The sequence below is a fragment of the Ambystoma mexicanum genome, chromosome 3p, assembly GCF_040938575.1.
Source record: "Ambystoma mexicanum isolate Mex_15411 chromosome 3p, UKY_AmexF1_1, whole genome shotgun sequence".
Classification (NCBI taxonomy): domain Eukaryota; kingdom Metazoa; phylum Chordata; class Amphibia; order Caudata; family Ambystomatidae; genus Ambystoma; species Ambystoma mexicanum.
Window position 1 is genome coordinate 258,256,830 of NC_090925.1, and position 26,810 is coordinate 258,283,639.

General features: G+C 50.5%; 1 protein-coding gene across 1 annotated transcript in view; it reads right to left on the reverse strand.

Moving 5' to 3' along the window:
- Nucleotides 1–26,196, reverse strand: part of GATA5 (GATA binding protein 5) — a 106,970-nt gene extending 80,774 nt beyond the window's left edge. Inside the window, exons 1-2 of the mRNA XM_069650752.1 lie at nucleotides 25,431–26,196; nucleotides 12,745–13,363 (exon numbers count right to left, since the gene is read on the reverse strand). Coding sequence (XP_069506853.1) covers nucleotides 12,745–13,243 — 499 coding nt within the window. The 5' untranslated portion in view covers nucleotides 13,244–13,363; nucleotides 25,431–26,196. The remainder of the gene's footprint in view (nucleotides 1–12,744; nucleotides 13,364–25,430) is intronic.
- Between the last annotated feature and the right edge of the window lie 614 nt (nucleotides 26,197–26,810).

Below are 26,810 nucleotides of genomic sequence, written 5' to 3' on the forward strand. Positions count from 1 at the left end.
TTACTTCTCTCTTGATACCATGCATGTCTCACATAGAATAACGGTTTCAGACTATTACTTCTCTCTTGATACCATGCCTGTCTCACATAGCATAACGGTTTTCAGACTGTTACTTCTCTCTTGATACCATGCCTGTCTCACATAGCATAACGGTTTTCAGACTGTTACTTCTCTCTTGATACCATGCCTGTCTCACATAGCATAACGGTTTTCAGACTGTTACTTCTCTCTTGATACCATGCCTGTCTCACATAGCATAACGGTTTTCAGACTGTTACTTCTCTCTTGATACCATGCCTGTCTCACATAGCATAACAGTGTCAGACTGTTACTTCTCTCTTGATACCATGCCTGTCTCACATAGCATAACGTTCTAACAGGTTAACGGTAACCGCACTTAACATCGTTTTTTTCTTTGAAAACACAATATACAGGTTTATGCAGAGACATATGGAGATTGACATAGTATATCTATAGCTAGTGATGTTGACATGTGTAGGCTAAGTACTGCATATAAAATCAATGTTTAATGTATGGACCCCCTTTTAGTTATAAATCAAGAAAACAAATTAAAACTGTTAAAAAGCCAGCATGTGTCCCTGTGAGTTGTGCTTGTTTGCAGGATGTGGTGAGGTGGAACAAGGCATTGAATGTTAATCTCTGTAGTGCTTTTTGGGCATCATTGTAGGGGTCTGAATTATAAGGTCGAAGGAAAATTCCTGTCTTAAAGGCCACCCCTGCTCTCAGGCCTATCCCTTTTCCAAGAGCCACCCCTGCCCTAATGTCCATTCATGCCTCAAGGCCCATCCATGCCTCAAGACCAAGGGTTTGAGGCCCATTTCTTCACTGAGATTGAACACGGCTCAAAGGTCCATCCCTATTCCTACACTCGCCAGGGCCCCAAGGAACATTGCATCCTCAAGGCCCAACTTTGCTCTGAGGCCCATCTCTGCTCCAGATGTCCTCCCTCCCAAGTCCTATACCCGAACAACGGTGTAGACGTTCTCTGATGGCCACTACTGCTCTGTGGCCCATCCCTGCTCCAAACCCCATTTGTAATTATAGGGATGGTGTAAAAAGCATTAAAATAGCACACGTAGAATGGGGACTTGGCATATAACACTGACATTGCATGCCACCATGAAAGGAAATATCACAGGCAGAGAACAATTCCAGGGGGTTCATAAATGCTCACATTTCACTTGAACACCCCTAGGTGGTGTTCAAGGTGCCAGACAACCTCTGCTTGTGGGCCTTGTCCTTCTGGTTCCATGTTATTTTTTCGACAGGAATTCTGGCGAAGTACTTTACTTTGCCTGAATTTTGAGCAAAAAAACTGCTGAGTTTCTTTTTTTTTTAATAAATTGGAGGGGTAGGGATGGTTTCTCACCCAACCCTCCCACCCCCTTTCCCTACAATAATCCCCCAACCCAGGCCCCTCCCCACCCGTTTTAACCACATTGCCCCCCCCCCCCACCCTCACATATAATTTGATGAGGTTTTTTTGGCAGAATTCTGTTGAAGTAATATACTTCGGCAGAATTCCTGTCGAAAAAATGGCTGGACACCGTCCTTCTAAAGTGCTATCTTTAATGATTTTGGCTCCCTAGAATTAGCTAACCTGGCATGAATTGTTTTACAATCTTACCTATGATTTCATTATCTCATACTGCATACCTGTGCTTTATTAACCTATTCGCCACAAACAAGGGCAACACTCGTTCTCTCTTCTCCGCCGGTGGCCGATCTGGTAAGGCTTTGGCAGAACCTTTTGTCAAACTCTTCTTTTGTGCCCCCAGCACCCATTTTACACACAACCAATTCCTGGCTCTGACACCTGGATCTGACACTTGCGGAGACTAACGCGATGACGCTGCACGTTAGCCTCACGCATCGGTTAGAAGTCAGGGAACGATTTGTAAGGCCTAATCCCGCGGACGTCGAACTAATCCTGCTGGAAGCAACACAACTATATTGTTTAGCGCCGGTGGATTAATTCAGAATATGGAAGTAAGGTCTGTCACTCGTGGCTTCTTTGGAAGATCTATCGTCTTCCATGTATGATATGACTATGACCATTGATCAGAAACAATACAGGTAACTATGAAGAATGACAGCTCCAGATCAGTTTGAGGGGTGCTGCGCAGCTCGTCTGGCCCTGAAGAAGACGAGGCTTGTTCGGCTCTTTGTCGAAACTAGTAGTTTACCACTGGAATTATAGGTATGCGGGTTGATGTACTGGTGTGTCTTCCAGTGGGTAGGCTTCGCGTTTGCATGTCAGTTCCATGATTATTCATGACTATTTGGCCTGTATATCACAATATTGGTTCTAGACCAGGCGGGTGGGCCATCACAAGTGCTTGCCGTTCCCTGCTAGCCACAAACATCACTATGCATATTGCACTTATTTGCATTAATGGCACTTTAGTGATGAATTGTGCAATTGCACTTTTCATATTGGTCAAATAACGAAAACAAGTGTTTTTAGAGTTGCTGATTTTCTGTCTAGTATAGTGTTTTTGTCCACAGCTATGCTAAATTGACATTTGGGTGTATATTGGTGTTGTACTTAGTGAATTTTTGAGGTTGTTGACAACATGTTTTAAAGACCATGGTTATGAGAAAGGCGAATCATGAGTATTGATGTTTGAGGGCTGTGTCCCCAGAGAAAAGGATAACTAGGGTATAAACGGTATGTTTGCAATGCCTGTGTGCCATCCACATGGCTGGAATTACGAAGACATTTGGTTTGTGCACATCTGACAGCTCCGTCAGCAGGTTTGTCTTCACTGGAAACGACTCCAGCTACCAGCCGGAGGGAACATCAATATCTGGTTAGTAGCCCCACACCTCCTAGGAGCACTCGAGCACACCTCCAGGCCAACACGTGTCCATGGAACGACCTAATGTAACACATGGCCATCAAACTAGTAAAGGCCTTCAGGAATGCTCTGCTGGCCAGCAAGGAAATAGCTCACCCCTCCTTTTGATGACACCTTCTTCTGATCAAAACTCTGAAAACTAAACCTTCGTCCCAATGATCACAGTCACCCACCCCTATGTCTCATTTTCATACATGTCTCTTTGTCTCCCTGACTTTTTCCACTCTTCCTCTTTCCCGCTCTCCATGGTCCTGTTTCCTTTTCGCCCCACAGACCATGGTTTGGCTGCCAACGTGAACTGGGGTCACACTTTGCCTGTACACAGGTAAGGCTCGGCGCTTTACCGTACGGCAGCTATGCTGGTGAGGTGCACATTTAAAAAGACAACGTAACAAATATTCGCAAACACATATACAAATATTTGGTAATGCTTTGTGCACAAACAGCCGTTTTCTTTTTCTTTTAAAACCCCATAATTGACGGGCATGGCCTCATCCCCGTGAATTATTTTCCATAACTCATAGGATTCATAGAATTGCGGTTTTTATCGAAACCAAAGTCAAGCCTTGTATCTGGAGGAACTGGTCAATTAGAGCTAGTGTCCTCTAAGCATGACAGTCACTTTGAATTGTTAAAATTCAGTCTATTTAAGCTCTTCATACAAGTTGCTGCTCACTATCACACACTGTGAGCCGCCTGTAGCTGCTGTGAAGCAAGTGTTTCACCCATCCTTGATTAAGCAGCAGACTACCTCCCGAGGACATGCAGAGAAACTGCTGGGGAGTGCAACGAGGCTGTGCTTTCTAATGCTGGCTAAAGGTCTACACAGAGAAACTGTGAAACCGCAGCAATTCTGTACAACACAATGCGTGTGCGTGTGTGTCTGTGTGTGTGTGTGTGCGTGCGTGTGTATTAGCCAATTCAAGTTTATTTTGGATTCATAAATCAGATTGAATAAAACATGATAATCCTGAAAATCGAATGTATAAAAAAACACAATCCAGAAGCACTAGTATAAAAAATGTAAATGCATATGACTGTCACTTAGTAGGTGTTAATTCATTGTATTTAGAATAAAATCAATGTCATACACATAATTAACAGAATTAAAAATCAATAAGACAACACATATCAGAATAAAATGTGAACACCGGCAAAGTACATAATTACTGTAAACCGCCCTTGAACACCCTGATCAATTGAGTCCTTCTTAACCAGGCCGTTCCCGAATAGCTCACAAAGGTGAAAATCACCCTCACATCCGTTAACCACGAAAAAAATTTAAAAAATTAACATGAGCGCAGTTGTAAAACGGCTGCATCTCGTCTCCCTAAGAATTCCTAACGGGATATGCTTTCTAATGTCTACCTGTAGAGGGCAGAATGGGACAGAGTGGGTCATAGTGTCAGGTGCCCAGAAAGGCTGCGCTGATTGGCTTCCTCTGCTTGGTCCTTCCTCCATTTCCATGTTGCCGCCTTCAGAGGTAGGACGTTCTCGCCCTATGTCGCTTATTAGTAGCTATGGGAGGATCAGCCTCTGCCCCCTTAGATGGCAAACGCGGTAAATGAGCCCTTGAATCATGGCCTCTTCCCTATTCAAAGCAGAAAGGTGCACACATTTGCTGGTGATAGCAGCTCCTGGATGAACGCTAAACCCTGTGCACGAGCCAGCCACCCTATCTTGTCACAGATGCTCATGGATAGAACATTCCTGATGAATACTTTTGTGGACTCACCACGTTGACCTGCCCCGGAAGCGCATCCTGAAATGCGTGTCGAGAACAGCAAGTCAGTTACGCAGTTGGAGACGCTTCCTAAGAGCACAACGTGGACTTAGGTAGAAGGCACGGGCCAGGAACGCGTTCTCTACCTTCTGTAAATGCTCCAAGTTCCCCACATCTTGCCACGATATATGAGCCTGCATCTATATATGATATGGGGCAGTTAGGCCCTGTAAATAGACAACATGTCGTCAGCCGAATGATGTTGCATAGTCCTCACGAATCTAAACATCCCACCTGTTACCTGTTTCCTCTCAGCCACATGTTCGATAACATGATTGCGCCAAGTCAGTTTACTGTAGCATCTGGACCCCAAGTGGTGAAAGTGAAAACACTGAGGCCCATATTCTCATCAAGGTGTTAAGTAACGAAAAGGACGTTAAAAGGCTTACTTAAGACCTATTCTGAAGGTGGCGCATTCTTCCAAAGTCGGAGGGAATGCGCCACTGTCGAAATACATGTGGCGGTTGCTAGGATGGGTTGGAAACCAATCTAGCAACCGCCACATGCGTAATCTGGCTTTTTGGAAGGGTATTCTTGTGGCACTCCTCCAGTTTAATATGTGCGCTATAATCGCACACATATACAGTACCCTTTTGGAGGCGTTAGACTGGAGGAGTGCCACAAGAAGCCTTGTTTGGTGTAAATGAAAGTGTTCATATACACCCGTGTGTTGTATATGAACACTTTCATGTACACCAAAGCAAGCAGCTTCAACATCCTGCAACGCTGAAGCTGTTCGCTTTGTGTAAATGAAAGTGTTCATATGCACCACACAGTTGTAGATGAACACTTTCCTATACACCAAAGTAAGCAACTTCAACATCCTGCAACGTTTAGTCCCCGAGCTCTGATTGATGTACAGGCCCTTCATGGCAGGCCCCGCCACCTCATCCACTGACTCCTATTAATGTACGGGCCTTGCATGGCAGGCCCTGCTGCTCATACCTGACCTCCCATGGATGTACTGCCCTGCCTGGCCTGCCCCACCACCTCATGCTCGCGCTCTAATTGATGTACGGGCCCTTCATGGAAGGCCCTGCTGCCTCTTCCCTGAGCTACCCTGGATGTAACAGCCCTGCCTGGCAGGCCCCGCTGCTTCTTCCCCGAGCTCCCATTGATGTACCGGCCCTGACTGGCAGGCCCCGCCGCCTCTTCCCAGAGCTCCCATGGATGCACGAACCCTGTATGGCAAGCCCCACTGCCTCTTCCTGCACTGCCATTGATGTATGGGCCCTGCATGGCAGGTCCCGCTGCCTCTTCTCTAAGCTCCCATGGATGTACAGGCCTTGCATGGCAGGCCCCGCTGCCTTGTCCATTGGCTCCCATTGATGTACCAGCCCTGTCTGGCAGGACCCGCCGCCTCTTCCCCGCCCTCTCATGGATGTACGGGTCCTTCATGGCCGGCCCTGCTGCCTCTTCCCCTCGCTCCCTTGGGTGCACGGGCCCTTCCTGGCAAGCCCTGTGGCTCATCCCTGAGCTCCTGTTGATGTACTGGCAGTGCTGGTCATTGGGCCGGCTCTCGGCGCATCCGAGATCCGGCACCAGATGTGTAGTCGGATCTCGGGATCCGGCCAGAGTCAGCCGCCCAAGCCCATGAACCGCCCTGTAAAAAAGAAAAGGAAAAAGAAAAACGCCTGCGATGGCCGCATTTCCGTTTACCCCCGACTTTGACACTGGTGTGTAATGCACAAAGCTCGCTACATGTACAACTGAAAGGAATCAGCTGTACGTGTAGCGAGCATTGTGCATTGCACTAAAGCCGGCGGTAAAAGCCAATGCTGCCATCGTGGGCGCTTTTTTTTCTTTCTTTTTTAAAAATATTTATCGGATCGGATGGCCACTACCAACCCCGCCCCCTCTAGACCACGCCCCCTCTACCCTCACAACCCCTCCCCCACCGCAGCCCTTGCGGGATCACCCACCAAATTTTTTCCATTTCCACCACTGTGTACTGGTCCTGTCTGGACGGCCCCGCCGCCTCTTCCCCGCCCTCTCATGGATGTACGGGCCATGCATGGCCGGCCCTGCTGCCTCTTCCCCTCGCTCCCTTGGGTGCACGGGCCCTTCCTGGCAGGCCCTGCGGCTCATCCCTGAGCTCCTGCTGATGTACCGCCCTGCCCTACGGCCCGCCGCCTCTTCCCCGAGCTCCCATGAATGTACGGGCCATGCATGGCCAGCCCTGCTGCCTCTTCCCCGAGCTCCCATGGATGTACGGGCCATGCATGGCCAGCCCTGCTGCCTCTTCCCCGAGCTCCCATGTATGTACCGGCCCTGCATAGCCGCCCCGCTGCCTCTTCCCCGAGCTCCTTTGGGAGTACCGGCCCGCACTCCCATAGATGTTTGGGTCCTGCCGGGCCGGCCCCGCTGCCTCTTCCCCGCACTCCCATAGATGTTCGGGTCCTGCCTGGCCGGCCCCGCTGCCTCTTCCCCGCACTCCCATAGATGTTCGGGTCCTGCCTGGTCGGCCCCGCTGCCTCTTCCCCGCACTCCCATAGATGTTCGGGTCCTGCCTGGCCGGCCCCGCTGCCTCTTCCCCGCACTCCCATTGATGTTCGGGTCCTGCCTGGCCGGCCCGCCTGCCTCTTCCCCGCACTCCCATAGATGTTCGGGTCCTGCCTGGCCGGCCCGCCTGCCTCTTCCCTGCACTCCCATAGATGTTCGGGTCCTCCCTGCCGGCCCGCCTGCCTCTTCTCCGCACTCCCATAGATGTTCGGGTCCTGCCTGGCCGGCCCGCCTGCCTCTTCCCTTCACTCCCATAGATGTTCGGGTCCTGCGTGGCCGGCCCGCCTGCTTCGGGTCCTGCCTGGCCGGCCCGCCTGCCTCTTCCCTTCACTCCCATAGATGTTCGGGTCCTGCCTGGCCGGCCCGCCTGCCTCTTCCCTGCCCTCCCATAGATGTTCGGGTCCTGCCTGGCCGGCCCGCCTGCCTCTTCCCTGCACTCCCATAGATGTTCGGGTCCTACCTGGCCGGCCCGCCTGCCTCTTCCCCGCACTCCCATAGATGTTCGGGTCCTGCCTGGCCGGCCCCGCTGCCTCTTCCCCGCACTCCCATAGATGTTCGGGTCCTGCCTGGCCGGCCCGCCTGCCTCTTCCCCGCACTCCCATTGATGTTCGGGTCCTGCCTGGCCGGCCCGCCTGCCTCTTCCCCGCACTCCCATAGATGTTCGGGTCCTGCCTGGCCGGCCCGCCTGCCTCTTCCCCGCACTCCCATAGATGTTCGGGTCCTGCCTGCCGGCCCGCCTGCCTCTTCATCGCACTCCCATAGATGTTCGGGTCCTGCCTGGCCGGCCCGCCTGCCTCTTCCCCTCACTCCCATAGATGTTCGGGTCCTGCCTGGCCGGCCCGCCTGCTTCGGGTCCTGCCTGGCCGGCCCGCCTGCCTCTTCCCTTCACTCCCATAGATGTTCGGGTCCTGCCTGGCCGGCCCGCCTGCCTCTTCCCTGCACTCCCATTGATGTTCGGGTCTGCCTGGCCGGCCCCGCTGCCTCTTCCCCGCACTCCCATAGATGTTCGGGTCCTGCCTGGCCGGCCCCGCCGCCTCATCCTCGCGCTCCTATTGATGTTGCTGGAGTGTGTTTAGATAAAGCCCATTTAGGAGCCGGGGAGTCTGTTCAAATATAAACTCATTTGCCACAAAAAAATGACTTAAAAGGGCCGGACTAATAAATCTGCCCCAGGGGTGTAAACACCGAGCGCTGCACAGAGGGGGCCCAGTGAGTGAGGGTCACGTGTAGCCAGCCCCTCCCGCCAGGACTGTGTCCAGTCCGGCTGTCAGAGCAGTTCAAGGCTTCTCATGGCGATCTTTACGGGTTCTTATAAATATCAGCGGCTCGGCCGTGATGGGGCCGCCAGCAAGAGGTGTTTGCAAACGAGGGGCTTATTTGTGAAATTCTACACCATAATATTAGGGGACATGTATTATCTTTAGAAACTGAACAGTAAACCGGGGCTGTGCATGCTAAATAATTGACGTTTTTAAATAAATAAAAATGTTCAGTGCTATGACAAAGTATATAGGCGGCTTGTAGAATAGACGAATTGTAAATTAAGAGCACCGTTCAGTTCACACCACGTCTGGGGGCGGTGGCCCGATAATACCGACCTCTCGGCTCCCCGTCCGATCGCAGAGACCCAAATATCGCCCGGCCCACAGAACCAATAACTATGAAGTACCCGAAGCACCAAGTAAAACCCGCCGAAAGGCAGGGGTGGACTGGCCTATACGGAACTCTGGAGATTTCCAGGTGGGCCTCTGCACCCTGGGCCTCTTTTCTGTGGTATTTCCAAATGTTCTCATAGGAAAAGCATTGGGCTTGCTGAAAATGTGTCATAAGGGGCCACTTTGACCTTTATTTCCAGGGCCTCTTTTGGTCCACAGTAATTATTTCCAGGGCCTCTTTTAGTTCCCAGTCCAGCCCTGCCGAAAGGGCTCTGGCTGAGGAAAGCTGGTCGAGTGGCCATCTAGTGCTGCGGGGAGGCCCGTAAGCGCTATATAAAGTAGTGGAGAGGGCTAGAGGTGGCAGCGTGGGCTGGAAACTATTGCAGGAAAAGCGTCACGGAAAATAAAACAATACACGCGGCCCCCTGTCTTCACACTTCAGAGATAAGGGTCTGATTTACACACACAAAATTCAATGGGACCTTCCCAAGTTATAACATGTTTGCAAAGCAGGCCCTAACCGTACACATTTGTTTTGCATTTTCAACATCAATATACAAACACATCTAATGGGAAGTTAAAGTTACTACCTGCCAAAAACGTAAAGGGCACGATTTACAAAGGGGGGTTTCAATGGCATGGCGCTATTGGAAAACACTTGTGTAAAACGATGCGTAAGACAATATAACGCTTCCTCCAAATACGCGAATCGCAGCACTCACACACTATCCCTCCTTCGGAAGACTCCCTGTAAGCGAGCAGCCCCCCTCCTTTTTTTTTTTTTTTACTATGGATGCAAATTAATGGAGGACAGAGACAAATAAAGTTCTTGTGCGGTGACGTGGCGTACACACACTTGCGTGCAGAGCTGGGAAATGTGGCGTGGGGGCGTATAGATGCATAATGTGGAGCCGGATGGGGTCGCGGATAAACAAAACATGACATTTTATATATATGGAGATGAGTTATGTCCGTGTTCGTGTACGGTGTGCACCATGAAAGCCATGGGTAAAAAATAAGCGCCGAGCCCAAAAACGACCAGCTGATAACTTCATTTGGCCAATTGATTTAATTTGCAAGCGTTCGTGATCTTCACATCACTTCTTAAAGAATAGAATTGAATTCTGGGCCGGGTGTTATTAGCAGGGAGATCGGATGACAATCACATTAATAAGGACAGAGAGAGGGTGTGTGGGGGGGTCAGGGTGGAGAATGGAATATCCACGTGCGCGTGCGTGAATACCAGTGAACGCGCGGAGCCATTATTTCCTCATCAACGCTCGCCGGTGGCAGCTACTGAGCCGGGGTGATTGCAGGTTCTCTCCTGTGTATTTATTTGAGAATTATATATAGTGCTCGATGCCAACCGGTGGCCACTTAAGAACCGCTTCATTACTTCTGGCCAGGCTGCAGGCGGTGCCAGAATCTTAACTCACTGCCGACAAGAACTTAGGTGTGTACGCGCACCTGAACGGGGAAAGCATCGGCGGAGCAGATTGGGGCCCGGGAGAAATGACCCGCGTCGCGGGTCCCACCTGCCTGCGTGGGATACAGCTGTGGTGGGGAGACTGGCCTGCATCGCGGCTGCCGCCTGCGTGGTTGGTGTAGAGACTGGCCTGCATCGCGACTTCCGCCTGCACGGGATACACCTGTGGTGGGGAGACGGGCCTGCATCGCAGCTGCCGCCTGTGTGGGATCGGCCCATGGTGGGGAGAGTGGCCTCCATCGCGGCTGCCGCCTGCGCGGGTTACACCTGTGGTGGGGAGACTGGGCTGCATCGCGGCTCCCACCTGCGTGATTACACCTGTGGTGTAGAGACTGGCCTGCATCGCGGCTGCCGCCTGCGTCGGTTACACATGTGGTGGGGAGACTGGCCTGCATCGCGGCTGCCGCCTGCGTCGGTTACACATGCGGTGGGGAGACTGGCCTGCATCGCGGCTGCCGCCTGCGTCGGTTACACATGCGGTGGGGAGACTGGCCTGCATCGCGGCTGCCGCCTGCGTGGGATAGGTCCGTGGTGGGGAGATTTCACCGCCTCGCCTCAGACGGTGAGCCCCCGAGCACACTGCAGAGGCTACTTTGCTCACTGCGGTTTAGACATCACAGATAATTTAAGGCTCTTGAAAATAATGGCTTGAATTGATTTTTTTGGCCGTATTTTGGGTTTTCAATTGGAAAAATATCTCTGTTTAGAAATGATGACATTAAGACCCTGATTCGTGGAATTATTTGCGCGTAAAACGCACATTTGTGCGCCATTCTGCAGGAAAATCCCTGTTTGAGATATGGGGATTTTCGGGCGGAAAGGCGCTCAAATGTGCGCTTTACGCGCAAATAATTCCATGAATCATTGTAACGTCGATGTTTTGGTAGTCGTTACATTTGATTCGACAGTTGCAATTTCGAACACTTATGAAGCGTTGTGCAAACCAATAGAACCGCTTAAAGCGTGTTGATAGTTCAGGGTTCGGCCAATAAGGCAGCCGGGGCGACACGTCCACATAACTGCGGGGCATCCACCTTTACACTGTCTTCAAGACCGACAAGCGCTTCGAAGTGGTCAGAAGGGCACGCAGCGCTCTGCGAACGATTCAATAAAAAATGCACGTTTTACAGGAGCCGTAAGGCCGGCTTTTCATGCCACTGGAAGCGGCCCACGCGTGTCGTTTCTCTGCAGTGAAGGTAGCGCGTGTTGGGAAGCGGCGCGCGGCTCTTTCGGGGGACTAAAGCGGAAGCGTTTATGGGGCAGGCGCGTGCGGCGCTCAGTGGAAGTGTGCAGGATACAGAGGAGAGCTGCTGCACCGCACCGGGGTGGTGTGTAACCACACGTCTACACGCCCACTAAACCTCTCGCATGCGTGTTTGTTATGCGCACACGTTTTAAAGTAGAAATGTAAAAGAAAACCAGGTGTAATGTAACGGGCAGTCAGGAAACGCTTGTGTGACAACTTATAGTTTCCGAAGAGTACGGACAAATCCCCACTTTGCAGTGCGCGCCTCCAAGAAATGTTCTCAAGACACAACAGCACGTGGGTGTCTGTGTGTCGCGTTCGTGCTTAACAAAAACACAATTGCCATCCCGCGTGTCTCCCTTCCAGATAAAGGGGGTTCCGCATGACTAGAACGGCGCCACCCCATAGTCCGCGGACCCAGTAGCGACGTCCACGTGTCCGCGGACCCCTGCCCCCCCCCCCCCGACTCGGCGGGTGGGGGCATGGGGAGGAGGGTGGAGGTATATCAGTAGCGTACAGGGGCAGTTGCCTGGAGTTTCCCCATCGAAAGGTTTTGCGGCCCAAATGCTGTAGTGGAATAAACATATACGTGGGCCTATTCCGCTAAAAACGAAGTTCCCCTTTAAGGTACGGGGTGGGTGTGTGCATGTGTCTGCCACTCACGGTGTTGCACGAAGGAGGCGACGAGCGACACGGGCCACGCAGGTTTTATAATCCACCCCAAAATCAGCCGCAAAGGGACCCTCGGCGGGAACTCCCGGAGAGGCAGGTCTGGGCAAAAAGAGGGTATTTTTTATTTCATCAAACTGCCTTTGTAGCTCCCAATTCGTGGCCTAGCGCCTGGCACAGACATTTGACATTCAGCAATTAGTAGACACTCTGGTCTATAGGTTCCAGGAAGGGGTCATTGTATTGGACCAACACATCATGTACAGCGAGTGTCTGGCACATTAATTCATAATAGCACGAGACACAGGTGCTAAGAATGATGTGCTCTGGTTCCGGCGTAGCGCCACGATGCCACACTGGGGTCAACTTGCCGCTGTATCCACCTGCAGGAAAAACATTTCCGTCACATCTCCCATACCCCATTAGCAGCGGTGTGATGGCTCCCCAATGCCCCTCTACCCCCCCACCCCCCCCCCCCCACCCCACACACACCCTTCCCCCGGGAATCCCGCAGTACATACCCAGGCTTGTTCTCCGGCCCTGCAGCGCCTGCCTGTGCGCCATGCTGCTGTCCCAGTGTCCGCTGGCCCAGGAGTGCGGCATCTCCGGGGTGCCGTAGGCCGCATAGGGGTTCGCATAGGAGCCGCTGGTCCGTACCAGACCGCTGCCGTACTGTTCTCGCCCCCCGCCGCTGCCCAGCATCAGAGGGCCCTGGTAGGCGCCCTCCCTCCCCCCGCTGCCCACCGGTGGGCTATGCGAGTACGTAAAGCCGGGGGAGGCGTGTGGACTGCTGGCGCCGAAGGTGTCCCCACCTGCCGGGCCCCAGCTGGGATGGGGTGCCAGGGAGTGGCCCTGGTGGGCACCCTCGCAACTCTGCAGGTAGGGCAGGGTGGGCAGCATGGAGGGCACCCTGCTGCTGGGCACGTACACCGGCGAGCTGGCAGGCCCGTGCATGAAGTTGCTGGGGTCGTGTGAGTACGATTGCCCATGGGTGGGCGCCAGCGCCAGGCCCTGGTACATATCTTCCGATGTCCCTGGGGTGGCACCTAGACGTGTGATCCTGGGCGTTCCAGATGTGTCGAGCGAGGCTCCGCTGTGCAGCAGCAGGTGCCCACCAGATGTTAGGCTCTTCACTGGCACCTGTAAAATCAGAAATGGGTAAATTACTTTCTGGAGCATGCTAGGTAAGTGCGTGCGTTTGTAGCACTCTTCAGACTGCACAGCACGCGCTCAGCACACAGCCATTCGCCCAGAGAATATGCACCTGCCGCACAGCAGATGCGTGCACTGACTCAACCGCAGGGACACCAACACAAGCACATGTTCGATGATCTCGGCCCCTCCAACAACCAACAACCCAAACGTTTCCACCACTCCTGAAACGAGGGCACATTCCTGGAACACCGTGCTGACACCCTGCTCGCAAGCTTGTACACAATGGTGCGGGGGTGTCACTGGGGCCACGTGTAACCACTGCCTATTGCCACAGTGACAGGACAGCCTTCGTACCCTCTTCGAATCTTTTATTTCATCTTAATTCTGAGTCAATGTTTCAGGTTACAGTCTAGCGGGACCACTGAACTGTCACACAGCGCTTGGATGCCGCGCCAGTGGCCGTGCAGCGCTCTACACACAGCAAATATCACGAAGTAACACCGCTTGCCACAAACACTATTGGCCACCATCAACTCTCAAATTCACTCATTTTCTAGCGAGTTTTGTTGCATAGGGGCCAGGCAAATTCAGCAGGCACCAGGGCTGCAGTGGAATCGTTTTGAACCGAACACTGTGTGTGTGTGGAATACTTAGGGCCGGATTTATAAAGTGTTTCTGAACGGGATTTCCCCCTTGCGGGACGCTCGTGTGAATCAGGCCCCTGGCCACTTATAAAGGCAGTGTTGGCGGTTGTTATTGGCGCTGTTAGGATCTTTTTGCATGAGGGTGGAATCGCCCTAGTGTGCTTCAGGGTGTCTCAGCCGCCACACCCGCTTGGCTTCACATCACCATGTCTGTTAATCTAAGCATACGCTGTAGCTTTTGCGTTTACCAATTGTGCAGTTTATCCTGTGCGCCTATAGGTGATACCTATTGCACTTGTATTTTGTGTTTGTATACATTTGGTGATGTCAATTTCGATTGGAAATGACTTACAATAACACATTTACAAATGGCGGAAGCATTCCCAGGAAGGGTGTCTATACAATAGCATACAGATGAGAACGAGTGGCGGGCCAGTTCCTGAGGGTGAGAACAAAGTGGGGCATCGACCAGGGGCAACAAGAACACAAAAGCAATGCAAATATAAGGAACAGGCGAAGCACAGTTATAACAATAATAAGTGGGGAGAGTAGGGGTAAGTGCTTCAAACTTAAGACGAGTACTCTATAAATATATCAGATTGCATTGTTATGAGTCTCTGGGGGGAGGAGTGGGATCGCAAAGAGAGAATAGGGGCAGGGAGTAGCACCCCCTTTAACCAGTAGGTGAAGTTTAAGCCGTGCTTTATTTTATTTATTGTGTGAATTAGTTAAAACAAACTTTACACACAAGTACACAATCAATCAAAACACAAAATCAGATCATTGCTAACGCACATTAATTTCATACAATGCAAAAAGCAATTTCAATAAATTCATTACAGTAATTAGCAGCCTATTTTAGGAGTATTTAATCATTTCCACCACAAGTCTTCCCAAGTTAAAAGCAGGCGATTACTAACATAGACTTTAAACATCTCTAAAGTTGAACAGTGCATGATAAGGTGCTTCAAGTTTCCACATTTAGATTGCAAGAGCGACATTGAGGATCAATTAGAGGCGAGCTCTGAAGAGACGGACAGCCGGGCTGGCTCTATTTGTGATGGGCAGCGGGTTGCCATGGAGCAGGGCGAGTAGGGAGGATTGGAAGCGCGGTGACGCAAGGAGCCGCACTGCTACACCAGAGCTTCCACGTTACATTGGATTTGCCGGGTTGGCCGATGCTATCACAAGCCATTGCTGGCACAGAGCTAGGCCACTTCAGTAAAGCTTGCCCTTTTAAGCTCATGCCTTCAGGGCCCGATTCATAGAATTTTTAGCAGCGGTGCAATGTCACTTTGCACTACAAAAATACACTGTACACAGTTCCATGAATCAGGGTGTGAGTGGGCATACACTTTATATTTTCTTAACGTCACATCTCTTTTACGCACAGTGTCAGTTCTATCAGGGAGGCAGGCCTTTTCTCCATAGCTATCACGGGGCCATTATTACATCGGTGGGCCTAGAAGCCTGCCAGACCATGATGGCGCTTGCGTAGTTTAAAGGTCGCTTGTGAGAAACCCTAGATTTTCTCCATTGCTGGGGTACGGAACACAGTCGGGTTACAGAAGTTATCTGTGGCAAAGCACATTCCTGCATTGTATACAGCGAGGATTTGAGTGCTGTGTTGAAATTTGGCGCACGGTGTGCACAAAAAATACTGCATGGGGTAAATTACAAATATGCATCCCTTGATATACTTTATAAATACTATAAACATTCCATGCAATGTTTACTCCTAATTAGGTGGTATTTTAAAAATGAGGTATTAAAAAACACCACATGTTTGCTTACCATTACGACCAAAAACATAAGGAGGCCTTTAGTACTGAAGTACCACGGCCAGTTTGTCTCGAAAGCCACTCATGTCAATATGCAGGTGCCAAGGGTATGCATGGGCAGTATATGAACTGTGTGACTTTACTTACCATAGCTAGCCGGGCATTAGCAGTATGGATTATGCACCTGGCGTAAACACGCCCAAGTGCAGAGGTCAAAGTGAGCGTTAACGGTCGGGAGCGGTGTTCCACTACTTTTATTTTTTACTGTAAACAGCTACACTACTTTTTGCAACCGTTTTTACCATTCTGGACCTGTTTTTTATGAAGTTAAATTAAGGCACACCTCTCCACTTCACCACTGGATAGCAGTTACAGCTAAACTGAAATTTGTTTCAACTCAATAGGCTGTCAACCAACATGGCTGCACCCCTTGAAAAATGTGTTGCACGTTGCTCCCTTCCTTCTAACTCTGCGCCTGTCGGAGTCACAGTTCCACTACTTTTTTGGTACACTTCTATCGGTTTTATGTTCTTTCATCGACAGTCATTTTTATGACTGCCTTTCTAACAAGTACACTATTACGAAAATGGTCATCGAATTTTTTTTTGGGGGGGGAGGTTTCCCTTTCAAGCCCCGGCTCAACCACTTATTTTTTTACTATTCCCAACCCCCCAACCAATTATCTGCCCTTTCCCACCCCCCCAAAATGTCGATGAGCTTTTTTGTAATTCTGTTCTCGTAAAAAAAGGCAGACGTAAAAATGACTGTCGATGAAACAAAGGTATATACTGTTCTATCACTGCCCCACGTGTGGGTGAAAAATCAATCAACGGTCCTAGCACAGAATACATGTTTTATGGGAGAGTAGTGTGGGTTCTAGCGAGCCCTGATTTATGTAGAAAGCGGTCTGTATCACAGTATATGAGCCTGACACCCTCAGGTAACGATTGCAGAGGAGCACAATTGGGGCTGTTGGGTTTGGTAGACATGAGTATTCAAGATGTTTCCTGAAGTGTGGAAAGATCTGGAGTCAGACACAGTAACCACCTGATGCGTTCACCGCCATGTGCACACACTTAGGGGCAACATGGCATGGCACAGGGGTTCTACCAGAAACATAAGGGCCCGATTCATGGACATTTTTGCACGGTTCAAAGTGACCTTGCACTGCTGAAAAGTGACTTTGCACTGCCGACACAAAATCATCAACACAGGCCAGTGTGTGACAAGCGAGGTTCATACACGCGCTAACACCTGTGTTTCTAGGTAGGTTTTTCAAGTTCAGACCATTCCCCAAAGTGCATTATTCAGGAACCATGAAGGTATTCACGTTTAGAGGGTGTGGCGGGCCGCCATTAATCTGCGAACTCAGACCGCCTCTCAGTGCAAAGCACCCCCGCGCCAGCAGCGCCATCCAGCTCGGGTGACTGCGATGCTGAGCGCAAATCTGTAGCAGGATACGCGTGCGCCCAGCACAATCCAAGGGGCGCAGAGGGCGGGCTTTCTCAGGACCTATCCCTGAATCAGAAGCCGGATAGGTTTAGGAGCTTCAGGAAACAGAGCACACAAACCCCATCAAGTCTTCCACCAGACTGCAAACCTCGCGGGATCATTGCCCTCCTTCCATAAGCAGCGTGGGCCTGATTTACAAAGCGTTTTTCAATGGGATTGCGCTATTGTAAAACACTTGCAGAAAGCAGGCCCCATCTTTAATGTACTGATCACATACTAGTAACGTTTATAGAGCAGTGATCTTCAAACTGTGGGGCTGCCCCCTAGGGGGGCCTGAAGGAGGTCCGAGGGGCTGGGGGTGGAGGCACAAGGCTCTTCCCAAAGGGAGTATAGGGACTTCTTTTAATAGAAATGATAAATAGATATAGCATCTGGGGGAGCCCAGCAACAACATTTTCACTCCAGGGGGGCTCAGTATAAAAAAGGTGGTTATAGGTCAAAGGATTGACTGCAAAGGGTCAAATGACAAAAGGTTAAAGTCAATAGTCACGAAAACAAAAAGTTAAAAAACATTTTTTTTGTAATTTTTTTTGGGGGGGGGGGTAAAAAACACTTTTTTACCTATACGAAAACCCAAAAATAAATATATAAATAAAAAAAATTCAAACCTTTGGTTTTCGACCCTATTGACTCTCACCTTTTGTATTCGGGCCTTTTGTAATCGATCCTTTAACTGGACACCAAAAAGGTTGCATACCACCGCTATAGAGGATATGAGTTCTATTTGACGACAGGGATGCCCACTCTAGGGTTATGATGCATTCTCCAGGGAGGGTAGGTGCAGATACTGTAAGAGGCCTGCACACTCTATAGAAAGTAGTGCAGGCCTGCACACTCAAGGGAAAGGGAGGAGGTGCAGATACTGTAGGAGGCCTTCACACGCTAGGGAAAGGGTGCAAACTATAGGGAGGAGGTGCAGATACTGTAGGAGGCCTGCACACTCTATAGAAAGTAGTGCAGGCCTGCACACTCAAGTGAAAGGGAGGAGGTGCAGAGACTGTAGGAGGCCTTCACACGCTAGGGAAAGGGTGCAAACTATATGGAGGAGGTGCATATACTGTAGGAGGCCTGCACACTCTAGGGAAAGAGGTGCAAACTACAGGGGGGAGGTGCAGATACTGTAGGAGGCCTGCACACTCTAGGGAAAGGGGTGCAAACTACAGGGAGGAGGTGCAGATACTGTAGGAGGCCTGCACACTCTAGGGAAAGCAGTGCAGACTATAGGGAGGAGGTGCAGATACTGTAGGAGGCCTGCACACTCTATAGAAAGTAGTGCAGGCCTGCACACTCAAGGGAAAGGGAGGAGGTGCAGATACTGTAGGAGGCCTTCACACGCTAGGGAAAGGGTGCTAACTATAGGGAGGAGGTGCAGATACTGTAGGAGGCCTTCACACTCTAGGGAAAGGGGTGCACTCTACAGGGAGGAGGTGCAGATACTGTAGGAGGCCTGCACACTCTAGGGAAAGAGGTGCAATCTACAGGGAGGAGGTGCAGATACTGTAGGAGGCCTGCATACTCTAGGGGAAGGGGTGCAAACTACAGGGAGGAGGTGCAAATACTGTAGGAGGCCTGCACACTCTAGCGAAAGGGGTGCATACTACAGGGAGGGGGTGCAGATACTGTAGGAGGCCTGCACACTCTAGGGAAAGAGTGCAAACTATAGGGAGGAGGTGTAGATGCTGTAGGAGGCCTTCACACTCTAGGGAAAGGGTGCAAATTATAGGGAGGAGGTGCAGATACTGTAGGAGGCCTGCACACTCTAGTGGAAGGGGTGCAAACTACAGGGAGGAGGTGCAGATACTGTAGGAGGCCTGCACACTCTAGTTAAAGGGGTGCAAACTACAGGGAGGGGGTGCAGATACTGTAGGAGGCCTGCACACTCAGGGAAAGGGTGCAAACTATAGGGAGGGGGTGTAGATGCTGTAAGAGGCCTTCACACTCTAGGGAAAGGGTGCAAATTATAGGGAGGAGGTGCAGACACTGTAGGAGGCCTGCACATTCTAGAGTAAGTGGTGCAAACTATAGGTATTAGGTGCAGATATTGTAGGATGCCTTCACACTCTAGGGAAAGGGGTGCAAACTATAGGGCGGTGCTGCAGACACTGTAGGAGGCCTGCACTCTCTAGGGAAAGGGGTGCAAACTATAGGGAGGAGGTGCAGATACTGTAGGAAGGAAAGGGGTGCAAACTATAGGGAGGAGGTTCAGATACTGTAGGAAGGAAAGGGGTGAAAACTATAGGGAGGAGGTGCAGATACTGTAGGAAGGAAAGGGGTGCAAACTATAGGGAGGCGGTGCAGACACTGTAGGAAGGAAAGGGGTGAAAACTACAGGGAGGCGGTGCAGACACTGTAGGAGGCCTGCACACTCTAGAGGAGGAAAATCATACCATAGGGATGAGGTATTGAAACTATAGAAGCCATGTCCACTCTGTGGGGAGGGTGAATACCATCGGGTGGGGGTGCAAAGACTAGAGAAGGCATATACATTATTTGGGGTGCCGGCTAATGGGTGGGTGTGCAGAGACTAGGGAAGGCATGTACACTCTAGCAGAGAAGATGCCTACCGTAAAGGATGAGGTGCGCATACCTTAGAGAGGAGGTACAGAGACAAGAGAAGCAATGTACACTCTACGGGGAGGGGTGCATACTATCGGGCGGGGGTGCAGAGACTAGAGAAGGCATGTAAACTCTAGGGGAGGAGATGCAAACTCTAGGGAGGAGGTGCATAGACTACAGAAGGCATGCACACTCTAGAGGGAGGATATAGATTCTCTAAGGAGGGGGTGCTGAGCTAGAGAAGGCATGCACACTCTAGGGAAGGAGGTGCATACACCAGGGATGCAATTCAGAGACTAGAAAAGGTATTTGCACTCTAGGTGGAGTAGATGCATATTCTAGGGAAGAGGTGCAGAGAACAGAGAGGGCATGCACACTCTGGGAGGGGAGTACATACCCAATATACCCAAGGGAGGAGGTGCAGAGACTAGGAAAGGCATGCACACTCAAGGGGATGAGACACACACCATAGGGAGGTGCTGAGACTAGAGAAAGCATGTGCACCCTAGGGGAGGAGGTGCACACTCTAGGGATTCCATGCAGAAACTAGAGAAGGAATGTACAATCTAGGAGGAGGGTCTGCGTACTCTATGGAAGAGGTGCGGAGACTAGATGAGCATGTACACTATAGGGGGAGGATATGCATACACCAAGGAAGGAGGTGTAGAGAATAGAGAAGGAATGCACACTGTAGGGGTAGCAGGTGCATACTTCAGGGAGGAGGTACAGAGACTAGAGAAGACGTGTGCATTCTAAGGGAAAAGACACACTCTATGGAGGAGGTGCTGAGGCTAGAAAATGCATGTGCACTCCAGGGGAAGAGATGCATATCCTAGGGAGGTGGTCAAGAGACTAGAGAAGGCATGCACAATCTACCTAAGAAGATGCATACCGTAGGGAGGAGGTGCAGAGACTAGGTAATGCATTTTCACTCTGGGGGAGGTGTGCATACCCAAGGGAGGAGGTGCAGAGATTAGGGAATGCATGCACACTCTAGGGGAAAAGACACACACTCTATGGAGGAGGTGCTGAGGCTAGAGAAGGAATGTACACTCTATGGGGAGAAATACACACTCTAGGGAGGAGGTGTTGGGACTAGAGAAGGCATGTAAACTCTATGGGGAGAACCACACACTCTAGGGGATGGTCTGAATACTCTATGGAGGAAGTGCTGAGATTAGGGAAGGCATGTACACTCTGGGGAGGAGATGGATACTCTACGAAGGAGGTGCAGAGATTAGGGAAGGCACGTACACTCTGGAAGGGGAGGTGCATACCCAAGATATGCAAGGGAGGAGGTGCAGAAACTAGGGATGGTGTGTTCACTCTGGGGGAGGTGTGCATACCCAAGGGTGGAGGTGCAGAGATTAGGGAATGCATTTACACTCTAGGGGAAAAGACACACACTCTATGGAGGAGGTGCTGAGGCTAGAGAAGGAATGTGCACTCTATGGGGAGAAACACCCACTCTAGGGAGGAGGTGCTGGGACTAGAGAGGCAATGTGAACTGGGTGGAGGGTGCATACTCCAGATACCCAAGGGAGGAGGTGCTGAGGCTAGAGAAGGGATGTACACTCTATGGGGAAAGACACACTCTAGGCCGGAGGTTCCGAGACTAGAGAAGGCATGTGCACTCTGGAAGGGGAGGTGCATACCCAAGATATGCAAGGGAGGAGGTGCAGGGATTAGGGAAGACATGCACGCTCTATGGGATGAGACACATAATCTAGGGAGGAGGTGCTTAAACTAGGGACAGACTGTACATTATAGGGAAGGAGATGCATATGCTACGGTGGGGGTGCAGAGACTATAGAAGGCACTCTAGGGGAAGCAGAAGCGTACTGTAGGGAGAAGGACCAGAGAGTAGGGAAGGCATGTACACTGGAGGTGGGAGGGGCATACTTTATGGAAGGATAGTGTACTCTAAGGTTGAGGTACAGAGAATAGAGAAGGCAAGTGTACTCCAGGGGAAGCAGAAGCATACTCCAGGGAGAAGGCACAGGGACTAGAGAAGGCATGTACACTAGAGGGGGTAGAGGCATACTTTAGGGAAGGAATGTGTATTCTAAGGTAGAGGTACAGAGACTAGAGAAGGCATGTGTACTAGAGGGGAAGCAGAAGCATACTGAAGGGAGAAGGACCAGAGCCTAGAGGGGGTAGAGGCATACATTAGGGAAGGAATGCGTACTCTTAGGTAGAGGTACAGAGAATAGAGAAGGCATGTGTACTAGCGGGGGAAGATGCATACTTCAGGGGAGGGAGGAATGTGGAGGTGCGGAGGCTAGAGGAGGCATAAATACTCCAAGAGGAGGAGATACATACTCTAGGGGGATATGCATACTCTAGGAAGGAGAGGCAACTCCAGGGCAGAGGTGTGAAGTCTCAAGGGGAGATCTTGTCTCTATTAGGACAGCTTGACAGTGATAGTGCGGCGGTCGCTGCACTACAGTTAAATTGAGCATCTAGTTCCATAGGAAATCCGAAAATTGAATTGCTAATAACTTTTGACTGATATTTTGCAAACAAGACGTTTGTAACGTCATCCCCTCCTTCGTCCCCCGCCACAACCCCCCGCAACCCCAGACTGGACATGTTGGGTAAGACAAGTTAAAAAATGAAAAACGTTATTAAGAAAGCAAAAAAAATGTTGTTTTCGGCACACTCCCATTCATTTCCCCATAGAGAAAAAGAGAACATTTCTTCGTAATGCACAGCAAAAACCGCTGGAAGGAATTGGACCAGGTACTAAACAACATGGGCATGAAACGTTGACTGAGAAGGTGGGGGCCCTTCTCACAAAATGATAGCATATATGTGTCCCTGAGTGCATTAGCGAGGGTTTTTAGAAATGAAAAAGCAGGCTTTTTTTCCCTTGATGCAAGCATTCATCGCGTTAATTACCAGTGTAATGCATTTGGAGGAGGAAAAATGATGAAATGGCATCGGGATAAAGTTGGGGAGGGGGAAAGAGGACGCCATGCAAAATTGGGGAGTTGAAAGTGGTCTGTGGAGCCAATTGTAGTTTTAATGTTTTGGCATTATCGGGGTAATATTGTGGTAATCCACAATACTTACTGTGGTAATGGTGGTGCAGTTTTTACAATAAAGGGACTACATTAATCCACAGTAATTGTCGTTAAATTATTGTGGCTTATCAGGGTAATCGAAACCATGAGTAAAAATAAATGGGCGAGCGTCTATTGTGATCACATCTACTAGGCGGGGGGGGGGGATGGATCTTTGTGCCAGTGACCCTGCCAGTGGGCCCCAAAGAAACCTATCCGTGCAGCATGTAAAGTGGCCACGATATTGGCCATGGCCTAACGATGTGGCCAGTGGCCCCAAGGAAACCTATTGGTGGAACATTCGGCAGCGGCCACTCTCCATGCCCGAAGGCCATGGATAGTGGGCCCTAAAGAAATCCTATTGGTGCAACATGAACAGTGGCCACCGCGGCCATGGCCAGTGGGCCCTAAAGAAATCCTATTGGTGCAACATGCACCGGCCGTGGCCACTGGCCATGGCCAAAGGCCATGGCTAGTGGCGTTGAATAAATGATGGCATAACAAAAGCTTTGAAATTGGCTGAAAAAACATTAAGGCGCAGTCAAGTTGTGCAGATTTAACACAACAATTCCCTTAAAATTCAGCAGATGTGGAAAGTCAGGACCAGTTTAAATCGGCGCGCTCCCGTTGCAAAGCCCACGAGCACATGCATATTATACGAGAAGAGTTTCACAGTGAAACAAATTGCCATTACGAGGGACATGGCATTATGGGGAGATCAACGGGAACGCGCGGAGTCATCAGTCCCCACACCCGCTGAATTTTAAGGCTTTTGTTGCATTTAATCTGCGCAATTTAACTGCACCTTAACTAAGATTTGTTTCTGTGAATGTATATTCATATAGAGAAAGAGAGAGAGAGAGAGAGGGAGAGAGAGAGAGAGAGAGAGAGAGAGAGAGAGAGAGAGAGAGAAAGAGAGAGAGAGAGAGAGAGATTTAGATTTCATCTTTTGCGTTGGAATAATTTATGTGTAAAAGTGTGCTTTATAAATGTAAAATAAATAAATAAATAAATTGTTAGACACCAAAAGAGTGCTTTATAAATGTAAAATAAATAAATAAATAAATTGTTAGACACCAAAAGAGTGCTTTATAAATGTAAAATAAATAAATAAATAAATTGTTAGACACCATGGACTTTAGGCCCTGTAGACCTGCCAGGCACTTTAGCCTTCTAGTAAACATCGCCTTGGGGTCTGGACCTTCCATATCTTCCAAGTGCAGGGACTATTTAATGAAAACGTTATAGCGTGTTTTACTTTGAACTTTCTGCCTGATGTGTCACCTTGTTTTAAAAGTGTGACAAATTATGCCAACTGCATTATTTTTTATCTGACTTATTGTTGCTGATGAGATTTGCTTTTTACGGATATGTTTTACAATAGAATTTAGATTCCACCTTAAATCTAGTGCGGAGATATATATATATATATACGAGCCACGATACTAGGCCCTTTTCATTTTGTAAAACTCATCCACGTTTTCAATTTACGTGACGAAAATAGAATGTAGTCGCTTAACGTTCTTTTCATCTTGGCGATCATTTTAAATTCGTGTCGGGAGTATTCCGTGAACAGAAATGTTGTATTTTGCTATATTGTTCCTATCACTGGCAACATTTCTGTTCACTGAAGACTCCCAACACGAATTTCAAATGATCGCCAAGATGAAAAGATCGCAAATTCGTGTTGGGAGTCTTCAGTGAACAGAAATGTTGGCAATGATAGGAAAATATAGCAAAATAAGAAAAGTTTTTTTTTTTTTAAAGCCCTTTTTTCCGCGACGGGCCGTTTAACCTCCACGGCGCGCCTTTATTGCGCTCTTTCAGTAGCGCGGGCGATCCCAAACCCGTACTTAATTCCCGGCAAACCGATAAAATCCCCTCTCATTTCTAAATGCCACCTTTTGGACACAGGCTTTTGCCAGGCGGCCCCTCCACAAACATCGCGGCCATTCAATAAAATGCACCGGCCGCATAAGTCATGCCGCCTCGGTGCTTAATAACCGTTGCAAAAACATCGATGGAAAATATCGAAAAGAAGCGGAAAGACCAGGGAACCAGAGACAGGGACAGAACATAAGGAAAGGGAAACCGATATGCGGCCAGAGAAAATAAATGGCACACGCCTTCCAAAAGCACGGGATGCAAAGAGAACACCTGCGAGTTTTATGGGCAGGCGCCGTTCCACAGGCTGTCCCCACACATACCTCATGCGTCTGGTGTCTTCAGAGATAGAAGTGAATCACAAGACGACATAATGCCCTGACCTTGGAAATCTGGCAGAATTTCCCCCTAAGAAGGGGCCCTTGGTTACCTGAGAGATAAGGGGATACGATACACAGACACCGCGCGAGGGGAGCGCAGCAGGGGGTGCAGTGGCGCTCGCAGAAGAGAATCCGCGGACTCACTGCGGGGCAGGGTGGGGCGCTCGCACTCGCTGCAAAATGAGTGAGAAGTGGCATATAGGCCACAATAAAGCGAGAGAGGTACTCACCACGGCAGCGCAGTCCTCGGGGGCACGGGACGGGTCCACTCGTGTTCTGCCAGCTCACGGGCGGGCGCTGTGCCGCGGCCACCTCTTGCCTCCAGGTGGGAGTGTCCGCCGTGCCCGGGGGGAGGACCAGGCGCCTGATCTCCCTCTCTCTCGCTCTCACTCCTTTGATGCCGGGACTGGAGTCCGTGCCCTGGTTAGGGGAGGCCTCCTCAGCCGTCGCCTCTTATCCCAGGGCTGCAGTATCTGTCCCCGACTGCGAAGGGCTCCTCATTCACCGCCTCTCCTCTGATCCCAGGGCTGCCGTGTCTGTCCTGGGAGAGGGCTCCTCACCCCGTCCCCTCCGATGCCAGGGGTGCAGTGGTTGCTATCATCAGGAGTGCGCCCCACTCCTCTGACTTCAGGGATGAAATGCGTGTCCCGGGGCAGGTCCCCCTCCCTCCGTTGATGGCAGGACGGTCTGTGCTGCGGGGACGTAGGGTTCCCCACAATTCCACTGGGATCCGATGTGGTCTGCTTCGTGTTGCCCCTGCGATTCCACGGCTGGCGGGTCTCTGCAGCGGGACTAGGGTTCCTGACCCCAGGGCTGGACGTTCTGTTCTGTCGACAGTTCGGTTCCTCACACCTCCTCTGGTGTCAGGGTTGCGGTGGCTGCTCCTCTTCCCACTCCTTATCTGATCCCAGGACTAGTGCCTCCCTCGAGGGGGAGGGCTCCTGGCTGCTGCTCCTCTGGGCCTGGGCTGGACTGTCAGTGCTGCCCGGGGCGGTGTTCCTGAGGCCACACCTCCTCTTATGTGACTGACCTGCCCAGGTGAGCCTCCACACTGCACTCCTCTTCTGTTCCCAGGGTTGCAGTTCGCTTCTCCTCGCTCTTATTTCAGGCCTGGAGTGCCCGCCCTGGGCTCTGGCGCAGGCTGGGACCAGGGTCACGTGGCCCCGTACTTGTGAGAACCCGCTGTTCTCCCTGGATTGGGCGAGAGGAGAGGAAAAGCAGATCGCCTCCGAAGATCAGCGCCCCGAGTGATTCACCAGGCTTCCTGTCTCCGTCTCCAGCCCGGCCCCACATAGCCAGGCAGGAGAGAGCATCCTCCTGGCTCCAGCTTTGTCGCACGGCTCCGGTCTCTCAGCCGCTCTTTTGAAGAACAAAACAACTCATTTTCATCATTCCACAACTCCAGGCAGTGAATTGGATTAAAAGGTGCACGCCTTTTATCCGTAGTTTAGGACCAGGCATGTCAGTGTGACGTTCTGCAGACCTATGCGTCATCAGTGGGGGATGAGGGCGGTTTCGCTGTCAATCACCTGCAGTCTAGTAGCGGGTGCCTGTGTGTGTGTGTCTGAAGGGAAAGGGAGTCACGTTTGCGGTGCATTAGATGCGCCTAT